This window comes from Saccopteryx bilineata, chromosome 7 (assembly GCF_036850765.1).
Source record: "Saccopteryx bilineata isolate mSacBil1 chromosome 7, mSacBil1_pri_phased_curated, whole genome shotgun sequence".
NCBI classification, from domain to species: domain Eukaryota; kingdom Metazoa; phylum Chordata; class Mammalia; order Chiroptera; family Emballonuridae; genus Saccopteryx; species Saccopteryx bilineata.
In genome coordinates this window covers 106,752,401-106,772,402 of record NC_089496.1, presented here as the reverse complement: position 1 = coordinate 106,772,402, position 20,002 = coordinate 106,752,401, and the positions used below count along the sequence as shown (strand labels likewise).

Sequence of the window (20,002 nt, the reverse complement as noted above, 5' to 3'; positions counted from 1 at the left end):
CTTGCTAAAGAAGATACAGATATCCTGAATAATCCTGTGTCTATCAGAGAAATCATATTTGTAGTTTAAAAACTTCCCACAAAGAAAATTTCAGGCCCATATGGCTTCATTGGTGAATTCTTCCAAATATTTAAGAAAAAAAAGTGCTAACACTTCATAAACTTTTTCCAAAACTAGAAGAGAGGAAACACTGTCCAACTTATAGGAAGTGTTTACCACTTCTGTATTACCTTAATATAAAAACCAGACAAAAGAAAATTATAGACTCATACCCAGCATAAACATAGACCAAACATCCTGAAAATTTTTTTAGCAAACAGAATTAAGCAATATAATAGAAAATAATAATATATCATGACCAAGTTGGGTTTATCCCAAGAAAGGACAAATAAGGTTGGTTTAACATTTGAAAACCAAACAATGTAATTCACAATATTAACACACAGGGTGTGGCAAAAGTAGGTTTACAATTGCAAGTACATGAACAGTTCATTCTTATTATTTATTAATTCTTGTATTATTTTCCATACAAATAACCATAAACCTACATTTGCCCCATCCTCTACTAAAAAAAATCCAAATGATCATCTCAATTGATACAAAAATAAGATCTGACAAAACTGAACACCCATTCATGATTTTTAAAAAAATCAGTAAACTAGAAATAAAAGAGAATTTTCTTCACCTGATAAAAAGGACCACTAAAAAACCCAAAACTAACATCATACTTACTGGTGAAAAACTGAATACTTTCCCTCTAAAAAATAGAAACAAGGCAAGCACATCCACTCTTACCACTTCTGTTCACATTGTACAAATCCTAGACAAAATAATTAGGCTAGAAGAAAGAAATGAGAAGCACAGAGATTGGAAGGGAGAATATAAAACTGTCTGTGCTTGCAGATAGCATAAGGGTCCATACAGAAAAAAGCTTAGGAATCTATAAATGAACTAACTAGCATGAATGAGTTAATCAACAGCACAGAAAAACAGGTCAATACATACAATTATATCTCTATGGATTAGCAATAAAAAAACCAAAAACTGAAATTTTAAAAATACTAATTTTATAACAGCATCAAAAATATTAAATACTTAGGGAAATGTTTATCTAAATATGTGCAAGACCTGTACACTGAAAGTTAAAGTACAGAAATAAATTACAGAAAGCCTAAAATAAATGGAGATAGATACCATACTCATGGGTCAGAAGTCTCCCTCTCGTTAAGCTATCGATTCTCTCAAAGTTGATCTACAGAGTCAACACACTCCCAATGAGAATCCCAGCAAGAGTTTGTATGGAAATGGATAAACTGTTCCTAAAACATATGGGGACAGCACAGAAGCTAGGATATCCAAAACAATTCCCAGAAAGAGATAACTGAATGGCATGCTACGTGGTTTTATTTTAAACAGAAAAAAAGTCTGAATAGCATTGGTAGAATAATGAGTCACAGCACCTTAAAGACAGAGCTTTCTGTTTACCTAATAAATATTTATCATTACTGGTTTTAAACACAACAAATGACCCGTTCAGAGTAGCCAACATTTCCTATAATTTTCTGAGTTGTTAAACTGGCAGGATTCCATCCAAAGATAATAAATGATTCACTTTTCCTCTTTATAAACTTCTCGTCCAGCACACAACTCCACAAATGTTCCTTCCTTGGAACCCATCAGATAATACTTCTTAATGACTTCCAACAATTTCCTTATAGGAGGAAACGGGGACACACACACACACACACACACATACACAATGTTGATGAGTTTCCATAATCAGTATCACAGACACTTCCATTATTAAGTGTTTACTGAATAGAGCCATGCACTAAGTTAAACACCTGACATACATGACCACGTTCAAGAAAATCTGTTGCCGTGAAAATAAGAGTCACAACGAGGGGATTTGAAGCAAGGACTGAGCATAAACTTGGATATGTGTGCTTTAAATACATCAATATGTGTGTTTCTTTCATCTTTAAGGCAAACATGTCAGGTAAGGATCAGATGTGAGGCAGAAAGAAGAAAGACGCACCCTCTCCTGGTCCTAATGCCTTGGTTCCCAAACTCTGCACCAAGGCCCCCCTGGGTCCCACAGCAGGCTGACATACAGGACATTTCCAATTTCCCGGGGAAATACAGTGGTACTTATTGGACACCTTCAGAACCATCTCTAGAGAGTTCATTCAGTTTCGAAATCAGCTCTCATTCAAGCCCTTTTGATGATTCTGTATCTTTCCGAACTTGGATTTCTGGTGGTCACTGTGATCAAGTACTGTTGGAATCAGTGGACGTGGGAATGGTAGTGGCAGTGTCCAACAGCGTCCCAAGATCTTAGAGGCTGCACGGCATCCAACAGGTGCACACGTCCCTTTCATAAATACCAGTAATTGTGGTTATTAAATAATGAAATTTAAATATCTTAAACAAATTTTTTTTTCCCAAATGACTACTATGAGTTATGTGGTAAGGACACAAATACTTATGAAGCTGTTGGGATCTAATTGCCTGATAATAAATGGAACAGTTAGGTATTTCTTTTAGCCCAGGGACCCACGTGGCTCAGATTCCCCACCTCTGTCTCCCAGGATTGGGTTCACACTCTCCAGTCTGGCAAGCCTCTCCCCAGGGCTCTGGAAATACTCCGCTCTACCCAACCTTGCATTCGCACGCCTACCTCCTTCCTGCCTAGAATAACACCACCGAGAAGAATATACTCACTTGCTGAGCATCTGCTACGTGTCAGGCACAATGCTAGGCACTCAATAAATGTTATCTCTAATTATTCCTGCAAGCCTGCAAGCTTGCAGGGTAGATTCTATCCATGGTCTACAGAAAGACAGAAAAACAGAGGAACAGAAAAGGCACATTGCTCAAAGCCTTGGAGCTGCCTGACCTGTGGTGGCACAGTGGGATAAAGCGTCGACCTGGAACACTGAGGTTGCCGGTTCGAAACCTTGGGCTTGCCCGGTCAAGGCACATATGGGAGTTGATGCTTCCTGCTCCTCCCTCCCCTTCTCTCTCTCTCTCTCCTCTCTCTCTAAAAATTAATAAATAAAATATTAAAAAAAAAATTAAAAAAAAAAAGCCTTGGAGCTGGTGAGTGGCAGAGGCAGGAGGCCAACCCATCTGTCTGGCAGCCCGGCTGGAGCTCTCTTGCTCTGCACTGCGGCCTCCCTTCCAGGTCCCAGCCCTCCCCTCCCCCACTGCCCCGCTCTCTGCCAACTGTGGGGACAGCTTCCCCTTCCAGGCCTGAGAACCCAGGGGCAGGACTCGGGATTAACAGCCCCAAACCTTCGCTTCCCGCGAGAACAATCGCGCCATCCAATTTCTCACCGGACTTGATAAGTTAGAGCTAATTTGGAAAACAGAACGCGGGGTATTCGAGGGAAAAGAAATGAATCCTCCTTTATTCAGAGGGAACAGCGTGTTCCCAAAATTCAAATCAGCTTCAAGAGCAGATTGATCAAATCAGTGGCATTTTAATGCACTGTCCTACATTCAGGACCGGCTAGATAATTTGCAGAGCCCAGAGCAAAACAAAAAAAAATGTAAGGGGCCCCTTGTTCCAAAATTATTAAGAATCCCAAGATAGTCACTGCAGAGAACCATGCGTAGGGCACAGCGGGACCGCACACAGGTTGCACACCCACGACGCCAGCCCTGCCCACGCTCCCAAATCATTTGCTCTAAAACCCGAAGTGCAGGCGAGGTACTGAGACGCATCACACTTGGTCAAGAGCTGCTGGAGGTGCTACTGGAATCTGTCTGCACCCCAGAGCCCATGGGCAGCCTGCTGGGCTGACAGGGCGCCCGCGTGCAGGGAGGCAGGCATCCACCTGCTGTGCCGCAGGGCACAGCTCTCACGGGTGGCAAGCCCCATGTGCTAGGATCCCTCGACTTTAAAATAAGGAGACTCAACCAGGTGGCTTCCACGGTCCCTGCTCACACTCACAAAGAAAGGGAAGAAGTCACCTGAGACTTTTCACCTCATTTCTTCCACTTCCGAAGCTAGCAAAGGTATTGGTACTTTACAAATTATACAGTAAATCACACTGTAACCCAGTTCTAATAACTGGCAGGATTCGGGGAAAAGAAACATGAAGACACCCAGCCACAAAGACAGCTGCTGTCGGCCAGGGTCTGCTTGCCGAGGGACTGTGACAAGTCCGCTGGGTACAGCTCGCCAGCCCACACTTTCCTTAGTCTTCCTAATGCTACCAGTCCAGCCTTTCTCTTCCTTCTGCTGCATGGCCTGGGCACAAGTGACATGAGAAGTAAAGTTCTTTCAAAGGCACAGGCACAAAATGCATTGCACAGAGGTTGGAAATGCAGGCCCAGAGAAAGTATCTTCCCATTTTCACTCAAAGGTAGGACACCACCCCTCTCCTGACCACGAACAACCCAGAAAGTGCTTACCCCTGAGACACCAGTGTGGACCCCCCGCTGCTCCGGACTCCAGGTCCCACAAAGCCCTGGGACACTCTCCCCGGCCACCAGCTGACACACAGCCAGCCAGGCTCCCACTGGCCCAGCAGCTGTAAGTAAAGAAGTAACCACAGCAGACCCCGGCGCATGTCAGGAAAACCTGAAAGAGTCTTTGGGAATGGTCCCGTTGTTTGAGGGCCTGGGACACGCCCCTCGTCCGTCCTCAGCCACCCTCCCGCAGCACCAACACCCCAAGCAGGAGCTCCTCATACGACGTCTGGTCTCTGGGCCCTCCTCCTCCAAGTATCCCTCTCTACCCAGGCTCCGAATCCAGTGGCATGCTAGAGACTGTCCTCTTTCTCATCTGTAGACGGTCCAAGGGTCACGTCTGAACATTTCCTTGTCCCTAGTATGGCTAAAGTCACAACATAGAGGCTACCTGCAGGGTAGAAAAATCCAGGCCCAAATTTGGGGAGTAATGCAGGAGGAAATTACCCTCCAGGCACACTGCCTGCCGGCATGGGGGGGGGGGGCTGGCCTCGCATGCTTGTTCCACTCGTGTGCTTGTTCCACTCACAGCCTGACAGCTTCACGAGAAACCAACGCCTGCAAGGCCGGAGGCAGAGCTCAGCCTGCCAGCATCTCCTGATCTCTGCACCAGACTGCCCTGAGCCAAAGGTCCCTGCACTTCTGAGGGGGCAGGGGGGTACAGTAACAGGGAGACAATGCAGAGAGGAGAGCCGACAATGCTGCAGGCCAAGGCCAGGGACAGGGACAGGGACAGGGAGGGCTTGCACTGCCGGCCGCTGGGATGGCACCAAGGGAGAAGGAAGGAACACCCAGAACACTGCGCTTCAGGCGAATGATGGATCCCCACCACACAGCTGGCCACACCAGGGCTTCTGATGTCAGAACTGGAATCTGGGCTCCGAAACTCTGCCCGGGCACTGGCACCTGAGGCCCGAGAGGACAAGTGTCCCGAGTGTGCAGGAGCGTCGCGCCAGGGCCAGGAGGCAATTAAGAACCTGACACCATGCAGACTGCGGTGCTGGTCCCCATTGGGGGAGGGCAAGGGGATGATTTTTCACTAAGAAAAGGTCTCTTTGTGAGGCAGCACAGTGAATGCGAGAAGGACCTTGAGAGGGGGAGGGGGAGGAGGAGGGGGAGGGGGAGGGAGAGGGAGAGGGAGAAAGCCAGACTGCTGATGGGGGGAGGGGAGGCTGCACTCCCAGCAGGAGCCAGAACAGCAGAGAACCGGCTTCCTCCTCACCCAGCACAAGTGGACACCTTTCAACCTGAACATCAGGAGAGAAATCAATGTACCGGGTAATGAAGCCTGAGGTGCAAAGCAGAGACAGCCTCCTGTTTGCAAGAGTGATTGCCTAGGAGGGGGAAAAGAGCATACATAACCCAGCAGATTGCCGCAAAGGTGTCCCACAAGACTCATTTTCTCCGTTTTCGGTCTGAGTGACTGTATTCTGTCTGTCCTACTCCATTAAATTCCAAGGAAGCTTGTCAGCCACAACGTCAACCCAGAGGCTGGCTCAGGGTGCAGAGGCCACAGAAACAGAACTGAGACTTTGCACATTCCAGAAAAACAGACCTCCATGCTAATCGATGATGTGTCTGCACCTCCAGGCCCTTGGGGGCCTGGGCACAGGGGAGCCTGTGCAGCTGGGTGCTCTGACCCTGCAGAGAAGGCGCACAGGAAGGAGGCGGGCATCACCTGGCCGTGGCCCGGGCAGCAGACGGGGTCTAAAATAAACCCTCCGCACACAGAAGGAAGAGGAGACAGACAAGACACAGCCTCAGTGTCACACTTCCGATGGCCAAAGCCTCTGGGACCGCTTCTTGTTCAAATAAACTGAATTCACAAGCGGCCACTATTGTATTTTTTTTTAAGGCTCAGAATCGAATGGGACTATTATGCTGTCTTTTGTACAGAAATAGAAAAATAAAATTCAGGAGAGTTGCGTTTGACCTATTTCTTTCCTCTGCGCGAATAAAGGAGAAAGAGGAGGCGGGGCCGGGGCGGGAGGAGGCGGGGCCCGGGGCCTGGTTGGGATTCCCGCCCACTCTGGCACTTCCCAGAGCTGGCAGCCCCCACCCGCTTTCCGGTGCTGTCTCCCGACGCGCAGAGTGAGAAGAGGTCGCCTGCCGCCAGACCTCTGGCTGCAGATGGTCCCCAGCTCCGTGTACCCACAAGCGAGGAGGGGACTGTTTGCAGGGGCCGGGCCAAGGCTGCGGCAGATGGTGCTGAAACGACTGGGCAGGTGAAGTCCGGAGGCAGAAGGACTGACCCAAACAAGTCTAAGACAGCCATGCCCGATTAGCAACAAGCTTTCGGGGGCACCTGGCCAGCTGGCTGCAGAGCGCTAGATGCGCCATCAGTTACAGGCACAGCCCAGTTCTGCAGTTTGGACTTTGCTGGCCAGAGGTGCCTTTTTCAGAACCATGTGTCTGGGTTTAAAGGTGCCCATCACTAATAATTACTCCTTGGTCTCACTGGCCAAAAAAACCCAAAAACAAATACAAGTCCTTGTTAGCCCAGGCATGCTGAACGCTCGTGAACAGTCCATATTGTTGCGTTTGACAGTCTTTGCTGACCTATTTTACGTGTTAGGGGGAAAAGTTTCCAGTCAGTTACATCACACTTTTTTTTTGTTTTTTTTGTTTTTTTTCAGAAGTCTCCTGAATGCCCGGGCATGTGTCTATTATTATCTTCAGGGAAACGGCTAACTGCTCAGTTCACAAAAACAGTTAACTTTCCTTTTGATAAGCATCTGGCTCCGGTCTTGACCTTCCCAGATTTCTCAGCTGGGTTCTCTTCCTGCCGCGACCACTCCCGGTGTTGTATCTGGAGCAGCCAAAGCAGTGCAGGCTTCCGAAGGCTCCAGCGCCAGCAGCGGAGCTGGGAAGCGAAGGTTCAGTTTCTTAAGGGGCCTGCGACACACTCCTCAGCTGTCAGTCACCGTCCCACCGCCCAGCAGAGGAGGGATGTGATCTGACAGTGAAACCAGACCCTCCATTCAGAAAGGGGGTCGGGGGCCCCTCTTCCCAGAGAAGTCCCCATGTCCATCTGCTGCTGCTGCTAAGCACAGGCTTGAGACACAAGGAGAGAAATGGGGGAAACTTGTAAAACTGAGACAAGCCGAAAAGAATCTGGCTTAAGGAAGAAATAAAAAGTGGGCGCTGAGACCCAAGACAAACTACTTCCCCTCTTCAGGCCGCAGTTATCTCATTGGTAAGATGAGGGTAGGCTAGGCTAGACCATTTCCGACATCCTGTCCAGCTCCGCAAAAGGCCCTATGAACTCATGAATCTGAAAAGTGCATTTCCTGATCTTTTCCTGACAGCATGCAATGCCCATCAGTATAGACTGTTCCTGTTTTCAATGCTGGCTCTCAGCGTCACGTGCTACAATTTCGTCCCAAAGAGCACGTCGGTGCCGCCTCAGCAGTTCGGGCTTTCAAAGTGATTTTCATGGCTGGGGTTAGGGGATAAAAAGGAAAAGTCTGGTCTTCCTCTAGCACACACCATAATGTTATTCGGTCATAAAGTGGCCTGCAGTACTGACACGGCCACAGCGTCGATGAACCTTGAAAACATTGTGGCCGGGTACAAAGGACAACATGTTGTCCGATTCCGGCCGAGACGGACAGCAGATGAGCGGTCGCCTAGGGCCGGGCAGAGGGAAGGCATGGGGTAACTGCTGACGGGTAGTGGATGTATTTTTGGAGCAATGAAAATATTCTAGAATTAGAGAGATGCGACAGTGCACAACTCTCTGAATATATAAGAAGTCTGTACTGTCCACTTGGAAAAGGGTACGTTTTAGGGCATGTGAATTGTATCTCAATTAAACTGAACTGAAAAGAAAAAAAATAATGTCACTTGTTTTTTCTTTTGTCATTTGTTTTTTCTTTTACTTTTTTTTTAAACTTGGTTACTAGAAAATTGGATTTTATATATGTGACTCATGTTTTAGTTCTGCGTGTCGGGTACAAAACATTTGAATAAACACATTCTTCACTTTTCAAAACAAACAGAAACAGTCAGGCCTCCTCCTGTACCCTGGACACAGCTGGGCTGGGCATCCAGGACCTCAGATTCTCCATCACAGTCTCGCTTGGGACCTCGGGCACTCACACCCCTCGCCTGTCCCAGCTCCTGGACAGCCACACGACCCCTTTCACGTTAGATCTCCTGTGATCACAACTGCCTCCCCAGGTAAAAAACAAAATTTAAAAATGCTCATTCTCCCTGAAGAATGAGCAATAAGAATGAGCAATCTGAGAATAACAGCAACTTAACAACAGACCGGGCACCTTATTGACCAAGCAGAAGATGGAGCTATAGACAGTCCCGTTCCATTTATCATGAAAGATTTCTTTGGAGGGAACTTCCTTTATGGCTGGCCTAGCTTTCGGTGACTTAAGAGGGTGAGACAATTCTATAGCCGATGGCAACGGATATGGGTACAAACTCCTGGGAAATAATTTGCCGAAATACAGCAAGAGCCATAAAAAAAAAAAAAAATCCATATCCTCCCATGAGTCACTGCACTGTATCTATCCCAAGGGGAGAAGCCTAGATACAGAAATAACCACGGACACGAAAAATGTTCATTTCAGTCCTGTGTGCAATAGAACCACGGCCCAGGAGGGCACACAGAGGGCAGGACTGACCAAACGGTGGTATAAAGCTCAGGACAGAAATGACGCAGCTCCCAGAATGACGCTGGAATCGCAGCTTTTTTTCTTCTCTTTATTTATTTATTTTTTTTATGGGATCAAGCTCTATTTGTAACTTCAAAAACTGATACAGGCCAGCATGTCATCAAATGTATCAATGCATCTCCCCAGGATGTCTAAACAGACTGGTGGAAGAAATGATTTAAAAAGAGCGGTTAGGCTAAGAGAGTGAACACTTGGTCCACTCCTCCCAACGAAAACCTAACCACAGCGCGAAAGGCATGGAAGGCCCTCAGCCCTGACTTATCTGGTGTGCCCACCACGCTACTTATAATGACTATTTCCCTTCAGCAATATCCCTGTGATTGTGGCTCAAGGGCATTAATATGTACTTAGAACTTTTGAGAGGAGAAATCAGTCATTTTACGGATAGCTTTCGGGTCATTTTCCAACCCAAGGAGATCGCTGTGGAGGGGGCAGTGGTTCTTCAGCATTATTTTATAATGGGAAGCTAAGTAAAAGCACCGACAGTTTCTGAGCCTCATGGGTGAGCTAGGTGGGTGGGCCCTGGTCGCTTCCTTTTGAGCGCCTCAGTTTGCCCATCTGTAAAGTGAAGGCTTGGGCTACAGGATCTGCAAGGACTATCCACGTTTAGGTTTTCACACTCTCGGATTCAGTCCTTCCGACGAGCCAGTTGGCGGCTTTGGCCAGCCACCAGTGTCTCTGCAGGGAAGAGGGCGTCCTTGTCCAGAAGACCCCAGGAAACATGCAACCAGGGAGTCGATGTGGCCGGAGACGGGTTGTGGACGGCGCGAGCACAGTGACAGCTGTCAGAGGATGGAGGATGGTATGGCTGGTCAACGCAGGGGCCCCAAGGGGACAGACCATAGACGGGAGTGTTACAGAACCCCACACAGAAAGGTACCAGGCACGTGGGTCCTTGCTAGAAGGTCTCCACCTCTGCCCTTCCTCCTAGTCCTTCTGTGCTCTCATCTAACTTCTACTGGGTTTTTACCCATGAGGGCTGAACCGTACTGGGCTATGCTCTTTAGAGCCAGAAATGTCAAACTGATGAAGAAATGTCATGCTAGGATGTGAGCAACCTCAACTCAGGCCATTTCTTGGGCACTACATGTTCCATAGCAACTCAGCTGAGAAACTTGGAACATAGAACACAGGCTCCCAGTCCGGAGCATGTAGGTACAGCTACAGATGTGCTGCGTGACAGTTGGGGTATGGTGCTTTGAACCAAAACATCTGCCCTGGGAGGTGATGGTAGTGAACTCTGTCTTTAGCTTCCCTGAAATGGAGGGTCAGTGCTTGGGGACAACTCCATCACCTTGGCCAAGAGCTACGATGTCTCAATGAGACAAAGAAACACGTCCCGAGGGGACCCATGTCCTGGTACCCAGGAAGCATACTGCTTTTCCATCCTCTGGCTCCACTGCTTGGTGCTGGTTCTACCAGGAGTCCTGGAAGAGTCTGGAATTGCCACTTGGATATCTGTAACTACTTACAGCTGCAACGCACCTGCCTGACAAAGCACTGTCACACTCATCTGACCCTCGGTGTCCTTCTGAGGTCTTCGGGGCAGCATCCCTATCCTCATGCTGCAGATGAGGAAACTGAGACTGGAGGGAGAGAGTGACTCACCCAAAAGGCCCAAGGGGGCTGGAACCCAGGTTAGCTAACACCATGGGCCATAAAGGAGACAGCCATTCCGGGCTTTACAGCAGACTCAGGGGACCTCAACCCCCCATGCCAGGAGCTGACAGCCCACTCGGGTAATCCGCGAGGGTACAGTTGACCCGAGAGCCCTGGGAAGCCACCAGATCTGGTTGATGTTAGTGGAACACTCCACCCAACAACCGTAGAATCTTCTGCGTTCACAAGGCACATTCATCAAGAGCGACCGCGGTCTAGACCAGAAAACAAGTCCTAACAAATTCCAAAGAGCAAACACCCTACAAAGCATGTCCTCAGGCCACAATGGCACTGGATGAGAAGTCAGTAACAGAAAAGTAGCTGGAAAGCCCCCCAAATATTTGGAGGTTCAACAGCATGCCGCTAAAGCAACCCTTCGGTCAAAGAATTCTCCAGCACAGTTTGAGAGTGAGACTGACATGGGTTCAGTCCTGGTTCTGCCTCCCCGTCCTGGGTGGCCTCGGACAATTCCTTTACTTCCTGGGGCCTTGTTTGGTCCCTGAGCTGGGAGACGGGGACCATGCCGCCCCCTCCAGGAGCGGTGATGAGGAAGGAACAAGGCAGGCCCGTGACACTATCAGCACAGCGCACGCCCCCCAGGCAGCAATCACCCAGTGGTGGCAGCTCTTCAGGTCACTGCTCTGTCCGAGAAGACTGTCCCCTGTGCCCAGGCTGGCTTACCCTGTGCCAGAGAAAGGCGGGTGCGACTGCTAGAGCCGACCCTCCCGCCTCTATGCCATCTGCCTGGGCCACCTCCAGGGGCAGACCTCTCCATGTCCACCTATTCCAGGGGTCCCCAAACTACGGCCCGCGGGCCACATGCGGCCCCCTGAGGCCATTTATCTGGCCCCCACCACACTTCCAGAAGGGGCACCTCTTTCATTGGTGGTCAGTGAGAGGAGCATCCTGTGCTCCTGGAGTACTGTATGTGGTGGCACCGCAAAGCGCAGCGTCGCTCATATACAGTACTACTTCCGGTGACGCGGGATGCACACATGACGGCTCCAGAAGCACGTCATATCACTTGTTACGGCTAGCAGCGACAAATATGGAACCAGACATTGACCATCTCATTAGCCAAAAGCAGGCCCATAGTTCCCATTGAAATACTGGTCAGTTTGTTGATTTAAGTTTACTTGTTCTTTATTTTAAATATTATATTTGTTCCCATTTTGGTTTTTTTTACTTTAAAATAAGATATGTGCAGTGTGCATCGGGATTTGTTCATAGATTTTTTTATAGTCCGGCCCTCGAACGGTCTGAGGGACAGTGAACTGGCCCCCTGTGTAAAAAGTTTTGGGACCCCTGACCTATTCCCACCGCGCGATGACTGCCACTTGGAATATCAGCACTGAAGGGAGGGCTGTCCGAGTCACAGGGGGCGCGGTGACTCAGCAGCGTGGTGACTCAGCAGCCGAGTGATCCACCAAAAGCTGCCCCGAGACCAAGTGAGAAGGAACTCGACGGCAAACTTCGCCAAACTCTGAGGAAAAAAACCAAAACAAAACAAAAAAAACAGCTCCTCACACAGGCTGGCCTACCATTGTCTCAAGATGTGATTGCACAACCAATTGTAAAAAAAAAAAGATAAATTTCCTGAGGCTTTAAAATATTGCACAAGGCTCTGACTCACTAAGACAGACAGGGCTTATTGAGATTTTAAAATTATCAGGAATTCCAGCCACAACAATATGCCTTCCGAGCCCATCACATGCTCAGGGAGACGTGACTGTCTCCTGGTGAGGGACCGGCTGCTGTTGCGTGATGCTGTGCAGCGCATTTTTATGAAATACGCTGATTTGACGATTTGTCCTAGACATCTAAACTAACGGAGTATCCACGAACTCCCACACTAGTTTTCTTCCACCCCAGATATGAGCAATCTTTCCTCGTGAGGAATTTCCAAAGCATGGGAACCAAACCAAGCATCATCCAAGCCGGTCTCAGGGCTCCCACACACGGCTACCTCCTGAGCGTCCCGGGTGCCAGGCACGGTCACGGGACAACATCTGTAAAATCCCAGGCCTTCCAGACACTCGGGTCTCCACGCAGGAGCAGTCACACACTTCCCCCATGACACAGCCCATCGCTAGGGGTTCCCAAAGGTGACAGGCAAGGCAGTGTCTGGGTCCCTCTGCCCAGACCCCCTTTCCTAACTTAGTTATTGACAAATTCCAAGTCAGGCTCCAGGACACCCATGTCACACCCACCCACCCGCCTGGTCCCCGAGGAGACAAGATCGTCACAGCACTTCCTGCACTGTGCTGCCTCCTGGTCAGATGTCTCAATGACAAGGATGATAATTATTGTTCTTATAGCTACACTGATGGAGCCCCAGCCGAGCCCCTGGCACAGTTCTTAGCTCATATCATTAGGCGCTTCTTTCCTCCAACGACCTGACGAGGTGTGTTTAGACGGGCTACTATTTTTATCATTTTACTGATGAGGAAACTGTGTCTCAGAGAGCTGAAGTTCCACCGTTAGAAAGTGGGGATCTGACTCCAGAAGTCCAGTCCGTACGCCAGGTGTTACATGACCTACTACGAACTCGAGGATCATGGGCCACTGAGCCTTACTCACCTCTGACTCCCCAAATCTGGACAATCCTGAGGATGCAGCAGGTGTTTGATAAAATGCTCTAAATGAGCTTAGAAACGGAGCTCACGTCACTGATCCCCAGAGCTGAACTCTGAGCCCTTCCAGCAGGAACAGACGTGCCTCTCCACTATCACGCATCTCTGTCCTGCCGCGTGTTGTGCTGGCTGGTGTTCCACCCCAGCCCTCCACCCCAGCTGGCCTTCCAAGGAACCTTCCACCCCTGCCAAGCTTGATTTCTTCTTCAAATTAAGCCTGACCAGAGCACGCACATCAGCCAGCCAGCAACACCAAATTCAGACACACATCAGCCAGCAACACCAATTTTCCTGCCACTTCAGGGCACCTTTTGGAAAAGCAATCAGAATAGCTACATGTCTCAGTTTCTCTTTGATATTCTTTCTATCTATCTATCTATCTATCTATCTATGTCATCTTTCTTTTTGTTTCTCTCTCTCTGTCTCTTCAATGGCAGGAAAGGTAGGGAAGGACACGTGTCGTGGTTCAGGAGGGATTCCACCCCACAGACCCCACAGCCCAGCCTCAGGGCCCCTGGGAAGCAGCAAGGGGCACCAGGCTCGCTGGAGCTCCCCTCTTGGGGTGAGCATGTCACCACTGTGGTCATCCAGGGACACTCAGCAGCCGGCACAAAGCTGAACAAAGTGCAAGGCAAGCAGGCTCAAGACAAGCCACAGGCATTCAGTGACAACCTTGGCTTTAAACATCAATAATTTTTTTAAAAAAATATTAAAGAAGCCTGCTCAGCTTATTTTAATCAGGCATGAAGTGACCACAATTCTTCAGAGACTGGTTTTCTTACACACATCACAGACCAGTCCAACTAGAAGGGACCTCAGAGATCATCTGATCCAGCTCCCTCACTGCTGAGGCCGTTGAGAGGTCGGGCACCGGCCACCTGGTCAGGTAACAGCCTAGGGAGGGCCAGAGCCAGCTGCCAGCCCTCCACCCCAGCTGGCCTTCCAAGGAACCTTCCACCCCTGCCAAGCTTGATTTCTTCTTCAAATTAAGCCTGACCAGAGCTATTTATTCACTTCAAATATAAGCTCATGGAAAGGCTGATTGCTCAATCCAAGGCATGGAACTGTGTCCAGGATCACACAACTCCAAACGGACTGAGTCCAGCCCCCCGACCTGAGGCTTCGGGCGTCCGACCACAGTTAGCTCATGGTCCCCACCATAATTGCTTACTAAAGGCAGTTGTTTTCGGGTCTAACGCCACCTATTTACAGCTCTCTGGGTGGAATGAAGTTACTCAAACGGCTGGCTTTTGCTGTTGACTCACTAATGCTATAAAACCTTTCCATTTTAACTCTTTAACAAAACCAACAGAGAATTAAAGATAACCAATCAATGTGAGCAATGCCTTAGACACTGTTCAAAAGACATGAACAGCCAGCGGCTCTTCCTCTGGAATGCATGGCCAGCCTCCACTGCCAGAGGCCTTTCCTCATCGGGACCAGGGTGGGGGAGACCGGGACAGGGAGGCCCTGGGCTTGCAGACCCCAGGGTTCATCTGGGTTTCTGCCTGGGGTCGGGGTGGGCTTTCCTGGACTGTGTACTAAGAGGACACATAGATGTGGCTTCTGATGTCTGGGAGTCTTTTTCAGGCCTCTTTCCTGGCTTTGCATCCATTTTTTTTTTTTTTCCCAGCAGAGTTCTGCAACATTGTACATACATCGGGCTGGTCTTTTGCAACGTCTGCAAATTCTCTCCCCTGACAATATAGGGCCCGGGGCTCTATATTACAGCCTCTCATTCTTCTGCTTTTCCTCTGCCAAGAACTACACTGATGGCGACCGGGGGCCACCCTGTCTTCCTAGTCCCGTGCCTGTGGCCTGAGAGCTGTGATGGGTCCCCAGCTTCATCTCAAGGTCATGGCCATCTGGAGCACTGTTTATTCCAGTTGTTGGCTGTGGCTCAGCTGAGGTTGGCTTGGAATCCTGGTTTCTCTGCTGACAGCACAGCATGGTGACTGGGAACGGGCTCTGGACCACATGCAGGGGTTCAAGTCCTGCCTAAGGCGCTGCCCGGGCCTCTGCCTCCCAGCTGGGATGGGGGGGAGGACTACTGTACCCCTCACAGGATGGCAAGGAGCACCAAACGGGCTTAGAGAGGCCTGGCAAGGAGCAGGCACTGAACATGTATGTTAGCCTTTGTTATTATTATACTATTATGAATTACAATTCCTTTCTTTTTTGCCAGCTCCTGACCTGTAGAGAGCTTTTACTTTAAACTGATCCAAACTGCTAACGGAAGCTGACAGACCTTTGTTCTCGGTATAATTGGACACTTTCCCATCTGAACCCTGACAGCAGCATGGACTTCTGAATGAGATGGTGTGCCTTCCACTCCAGAGCCGTGATTAGAGGACGTCCCCTGAAGTCTCTGTTAAAGAGCTTACGGATCCACATGCTTTTTGTCGAAGGGCAGCACATCTCACCATCCAAAGACCCACCATGCCTCCAAAGTGCGGCTCACCAACCCAGAGACCTCGCATCCGATGGCACTTCCCTCCTCCCTTGTCCTTACTGTCTGCTCCACATGAACCCTCCTTAGGATCTTGGCAACCGTGGGCCGCTCCTGTCCCTGAGACTCCTCCCTCACATCCTCGCATGGCTCCTCCGACTCCAGCCTCTAGGCCAAAGGCAACTCCTCCAAAAGGCCTCCCGTGTCCACCCCTGCTGCTAACCATGCACGCCTGCCAACCCTTCTCAGCCAGAGCAGGCGGCCAAGTCACCTCATTTAACAATGACATCAAGTGACCTGCTTGTGGCTAGGGCTGCAACTGAATGAAGTCTTGGCTCCCGGGTTCCTGTCCTCAGGGGCACCTCCGGAGAAGGGCAAGGGCAGAGTGTTAGATGGGGGTGGAGGGAGGTAGAAAAAGCAAAGCCTTCAATTAAAGACTGGATGGCTGTCTCTCGTCCATTCATTCATTCATTCATTCTCTTGCCACCCGTCCCCAGACCGACAGGTGCCTCCCCGGGCCAGGCAGGCAGGCAGGCAGGCAAACACACAAAGAGCGCCAGACCCACAGCAGAGCTCCGCAGTATCTGTAGGAAGGAAGAGGGAAGGACGAGAACAGTGCTGGACCCTGTCTCTCCCTCTTTTCAAGGCCACCAAAGGCGTCCTTCTGTGCCTGTCCACTCGTCTGCTCTCCCGGGAGCCTGCTGCCCGCGTGTCGGCCTCTACACGGTGACTGTTAACACCTGCCAACTCCAAAGTGGCTAAGGGGCTCCGCCGCACCAGCAACAACCCAGTTGCTCCCGTGGTGGCTGTCACTCAGGACCCCGTGCGGCCAGACTACAAGCAGGAACACTTCATTCCCACTGCCCTCCCTGGATGTCCCCAGAGGCACCAGTCAACCCCTCCCCCAATCAAGGCTTTGCTTGGGCTATTCCCCGCTCCAGCCAGGATGCACTTCCCAGTCCTCTGGAAACTTCCTTTATCCCACCTTTCCTCTGCGCCACAGGCCTGAGGTTGAGCCCCAGGCTGGCTCTGAGGAAGACTGTTTGGGTTCAAATGCTGGCTGAGTGGCCTGGGGCAAGTAATTCAACCTCAGTTCCTCTGGGCTCCCTCCTTGTGAGGCTGTGAAGATCAAGCGAGGTCCCACGTGTGGTACCTCTGGCACAAGGACTGGGGCACAGCGCGGGCACCAACTGGGGTGCATTTCCATGCCCATCCCCAGCCTCCGCAGGTGCCTCCTCTCCGGGGCAGCTCTCCTCCACCCTCCATCTAGGCCATTTCCTGAGGGTGGGTACAGGCTCCCTGCTCCCGTGTTGGCTGACTACATGCTCTCCAAGTTCTCTCACACGCTCTGGCACCTTCCGCTCAGTGCAAGCCAAATGGTGCGAGGTCCCAGTTAGTCATAGTCCTACAAAGAGAATCCAGACCAGCCCCTCCGCTGCCCCCCACCTCTGCATGCAGCGCGGGCAGTGAGGAGGCAGACTGTGGCTGCACCCGGGGCCACTGCCAAACCCAGCCGTCCCATCCCGACAAGGCTGGCCTGGCCGCAGCTGAACCGCACATTGTTTTTCCATATGGTCTCCTGCCTGGAGAGGAGAAGCTCCGTCTGGAAGGTCCCCTGAGAGACAGAGGGTTTCCCCACCCCTGGCCCCATCACCACCCCCAGGGAGGGACCCGGCTTGCTGATACAGAAAAGATTTGTAAGGTGAGCGAAGGGGGACACGTCTTCATCCCTTACTGGCCCCACACCTCGACCTCTTCAGATTTCGTGATCAAAAGCCCCGTTTAACTTATTCAAAAAGAGCCACTTTCATTTTTGTAGGATTGGCTCAAAACACGGGAAGCAAGGCAGGCAGCAACGCAGCTGCAGCGGCTGCGGCAGGAAACCCGCGCCTGGCCCCGGGGATCATCTGGGGAAACGGGCGCCAGGCTGGCCACACTACTCCTTTCAAATGAAAAGTTAAATGGAGTTGTCATAGGCAGGGTCCATATATAGTGAATATAGGGTTAATTGTAAAGGGGGACGGGGGTGGGATGCAGAGAAGTGGAATGGAAAGCAATAGAAATGAGTCCTCGTGGTCCCAACGCCCCAGGCTTGCTGAGCACAAAGCACTTACCTTTCCCAGTCCCGAACTTCTCTCCTCCCTTATGCCCACATTCCTGTCTTGTCCCCCGGTCCCTGGTGTTGTGCGGTTCCCCGCTGGGCACCCAGCAATGCGCAATTCAGGCAGGACACCCTGTCACCCTGACTATAGGACAGAGCGCACTGGGCACCCACTGGGCGCGGAACCGACCCCGGGCTGGGCGCAAAGCTTGGTTCAGGGGGAGCCCACGGAACGCTGCCACCCAGAGATCAGAGTCCATTCTCCCAGAACACCTCGCAACGCTCCCCTGATCCTCGGTTTGCCCGTGGGTCCCGAGGAGGGCAGGCTGGGGCGGAGATGGGGAGACCCGGGAGCTCTCCAGATCCCGGCTCGCGGCGGGGCGGGGAGGTGGTGGTGGGCACCGCCCTCAGGTACCTTGACTGCAGGTGCCGCGCTGCAGGACAATGACCGGCGGCTGGTGCAGCCTCTCGGAGCGACGGCTGGCGGCGCGCAGCTGGCACAGGTTGGCGTAAGTCTTGGCGTCGCTGCCGCACACCGGCTCGCTGCTGGCGCACACACAGAGGCCGGCCTGCGCGCGCCGCCGCACAGTGGCCGAGGCGGGCACCCCGAAGGGCACCACGCACTGCAGCCCCTCGCCGCACGGGCCCTCCTGCAGGCCGCACTCGGCGCCCTCGGGGGCGCCGCACACCTCGCAGCAGCCGCACGCATCACGGACGCGGCCGCCCTCGCAGTGTTCCGGCGGCGGGGCGCAGCGCGCGGGCTCACAGCGCTCCGGGCACCCGGCGGCAACTGGAGACGAGCGGCCGGCCCGGGGCAGCTGCGACGAGACGCGCGCCGCAAGCAGCAGCAGCAGCAGCTGCGGGAGGAACGAGGCGTGCGCCGGCTGCATGGCGGCTCCGACGGCGGCGGCGGCGGGCTGGGCGAGGGCTGGAGAGCGGCGCCGGAGAGCGCGGAGGGAAAGGGAGCGCTGTGAGTGCGCGCGGCCGCGCAGCCCAGCCCATTGGCCTCGCGGCGGTGACGAGCGGCCTTGGGGACGGGCACGGCGCCCGGGAGGGGGCCGGCGGAGGGCGGGAGGCTGGCTCTGGGACCGCCTGCGGTGGGGGCAAGGCGGGCGTGCCCCGGCACGGTGGGGCTCGTGGGTGCGGGCGGGGCTGCGTTTCCTGGTCTACGGCTGCCACTTGTTCATTCGCCCTTTGCGGGGTTGCTCACCGCGACTCGCCACCTTCAAACTAAAAGGAGACTGCAAAGGGCAACCTGCGTCGCCCGGGTTGCAGACCCCCCCCCCCCCGGAAAGTTCCCGCGGCTTGCTGAGATGGGGACTGCCCTGGCTGTGGAGCGAGATTGGGGGAGGTGGCACCTCTGGCCCCAGTCCCGCTCTCCAGAGGAGGAGGTCAAGCACCCCTCCGGAATTGGCCCATGTGCCCAGCACACGACCGTGACCATGGGTCCCGTGCAGCTGCACAAAGGTGGTGGTGCCCGCGGGACTGGCAGAAAACCTGCGACTAGACCCACGGTTAAGTGGGAAAAAAAAGCGAAGAGCAGTGATTAGAATAGAATGATTTGTGTCCGATTCCTTTTAAAAGGTACGGGTGGGATGTGAGCTTGTACCTACACAGAATCGCTCCGGAAGGAGATGGGGAACCCAGTTACAGGCGGGCGGGGAATCTTGGGTGGGAGAGGGGCTTGTACTGTTTGAATTTTTCACCACATCCATGATTGTCTCTAAATATTACTGTTTTTTAAATAAAACGGCCCGCTTTCGCTTTTCCACTTGAGTATTTGGTGCATCCTTTGCAACAGACACGAGTCATAGGAGGGGTAGGGGTGACCCCAGAGGAGGGTCCCAGGAGCTTGGCCAGACCCTCAGGTGTGGCCTGCTGGCCACATGGAGTAGATGGACTAAGCTGGGGCCCAAGGGCCCCAGAGGAGGCTGCTCACACAAGCCCTGCCCTGCAGGCAGGCAGAAGCGCTCAGGGGCAGATGGGTAGG

The 20,002-nt window shown here is 51.8% G+C and overlaps 1 protein-coding gene across 2 annotated transcripts in view; it reads right to left on the bottom strand.

Moving 5' to 3' along the window:
• HTRA1 (HtrA serine peptidase 1) overlaps window positions 1-19,001 on the bottom strand; it is a 49,244-nt gene extending 30,243 nt beyond the window's left edge. Inside the window, exon 1 of one of the 2 annotated variants that reach the window (XM_066239736.1) lies at window positions 18,428-19,001. In XM_066239736.1, coding sequence (XP_066095833.1) covers window positions 18,428-18,902 — 475 coding nt within the window. In that variant the 5' untranslated portion in view covers window positions 18,903-19,001. The remainder of the gene's footprint in view (window positions 1-18,427) is intronic. The other variant, XM_066239737.1, reaches the window with a different exon arrangement.
• Between the last annotated feature and the right edge of the window lie 1,001 nt (window positions 19,002-20,002).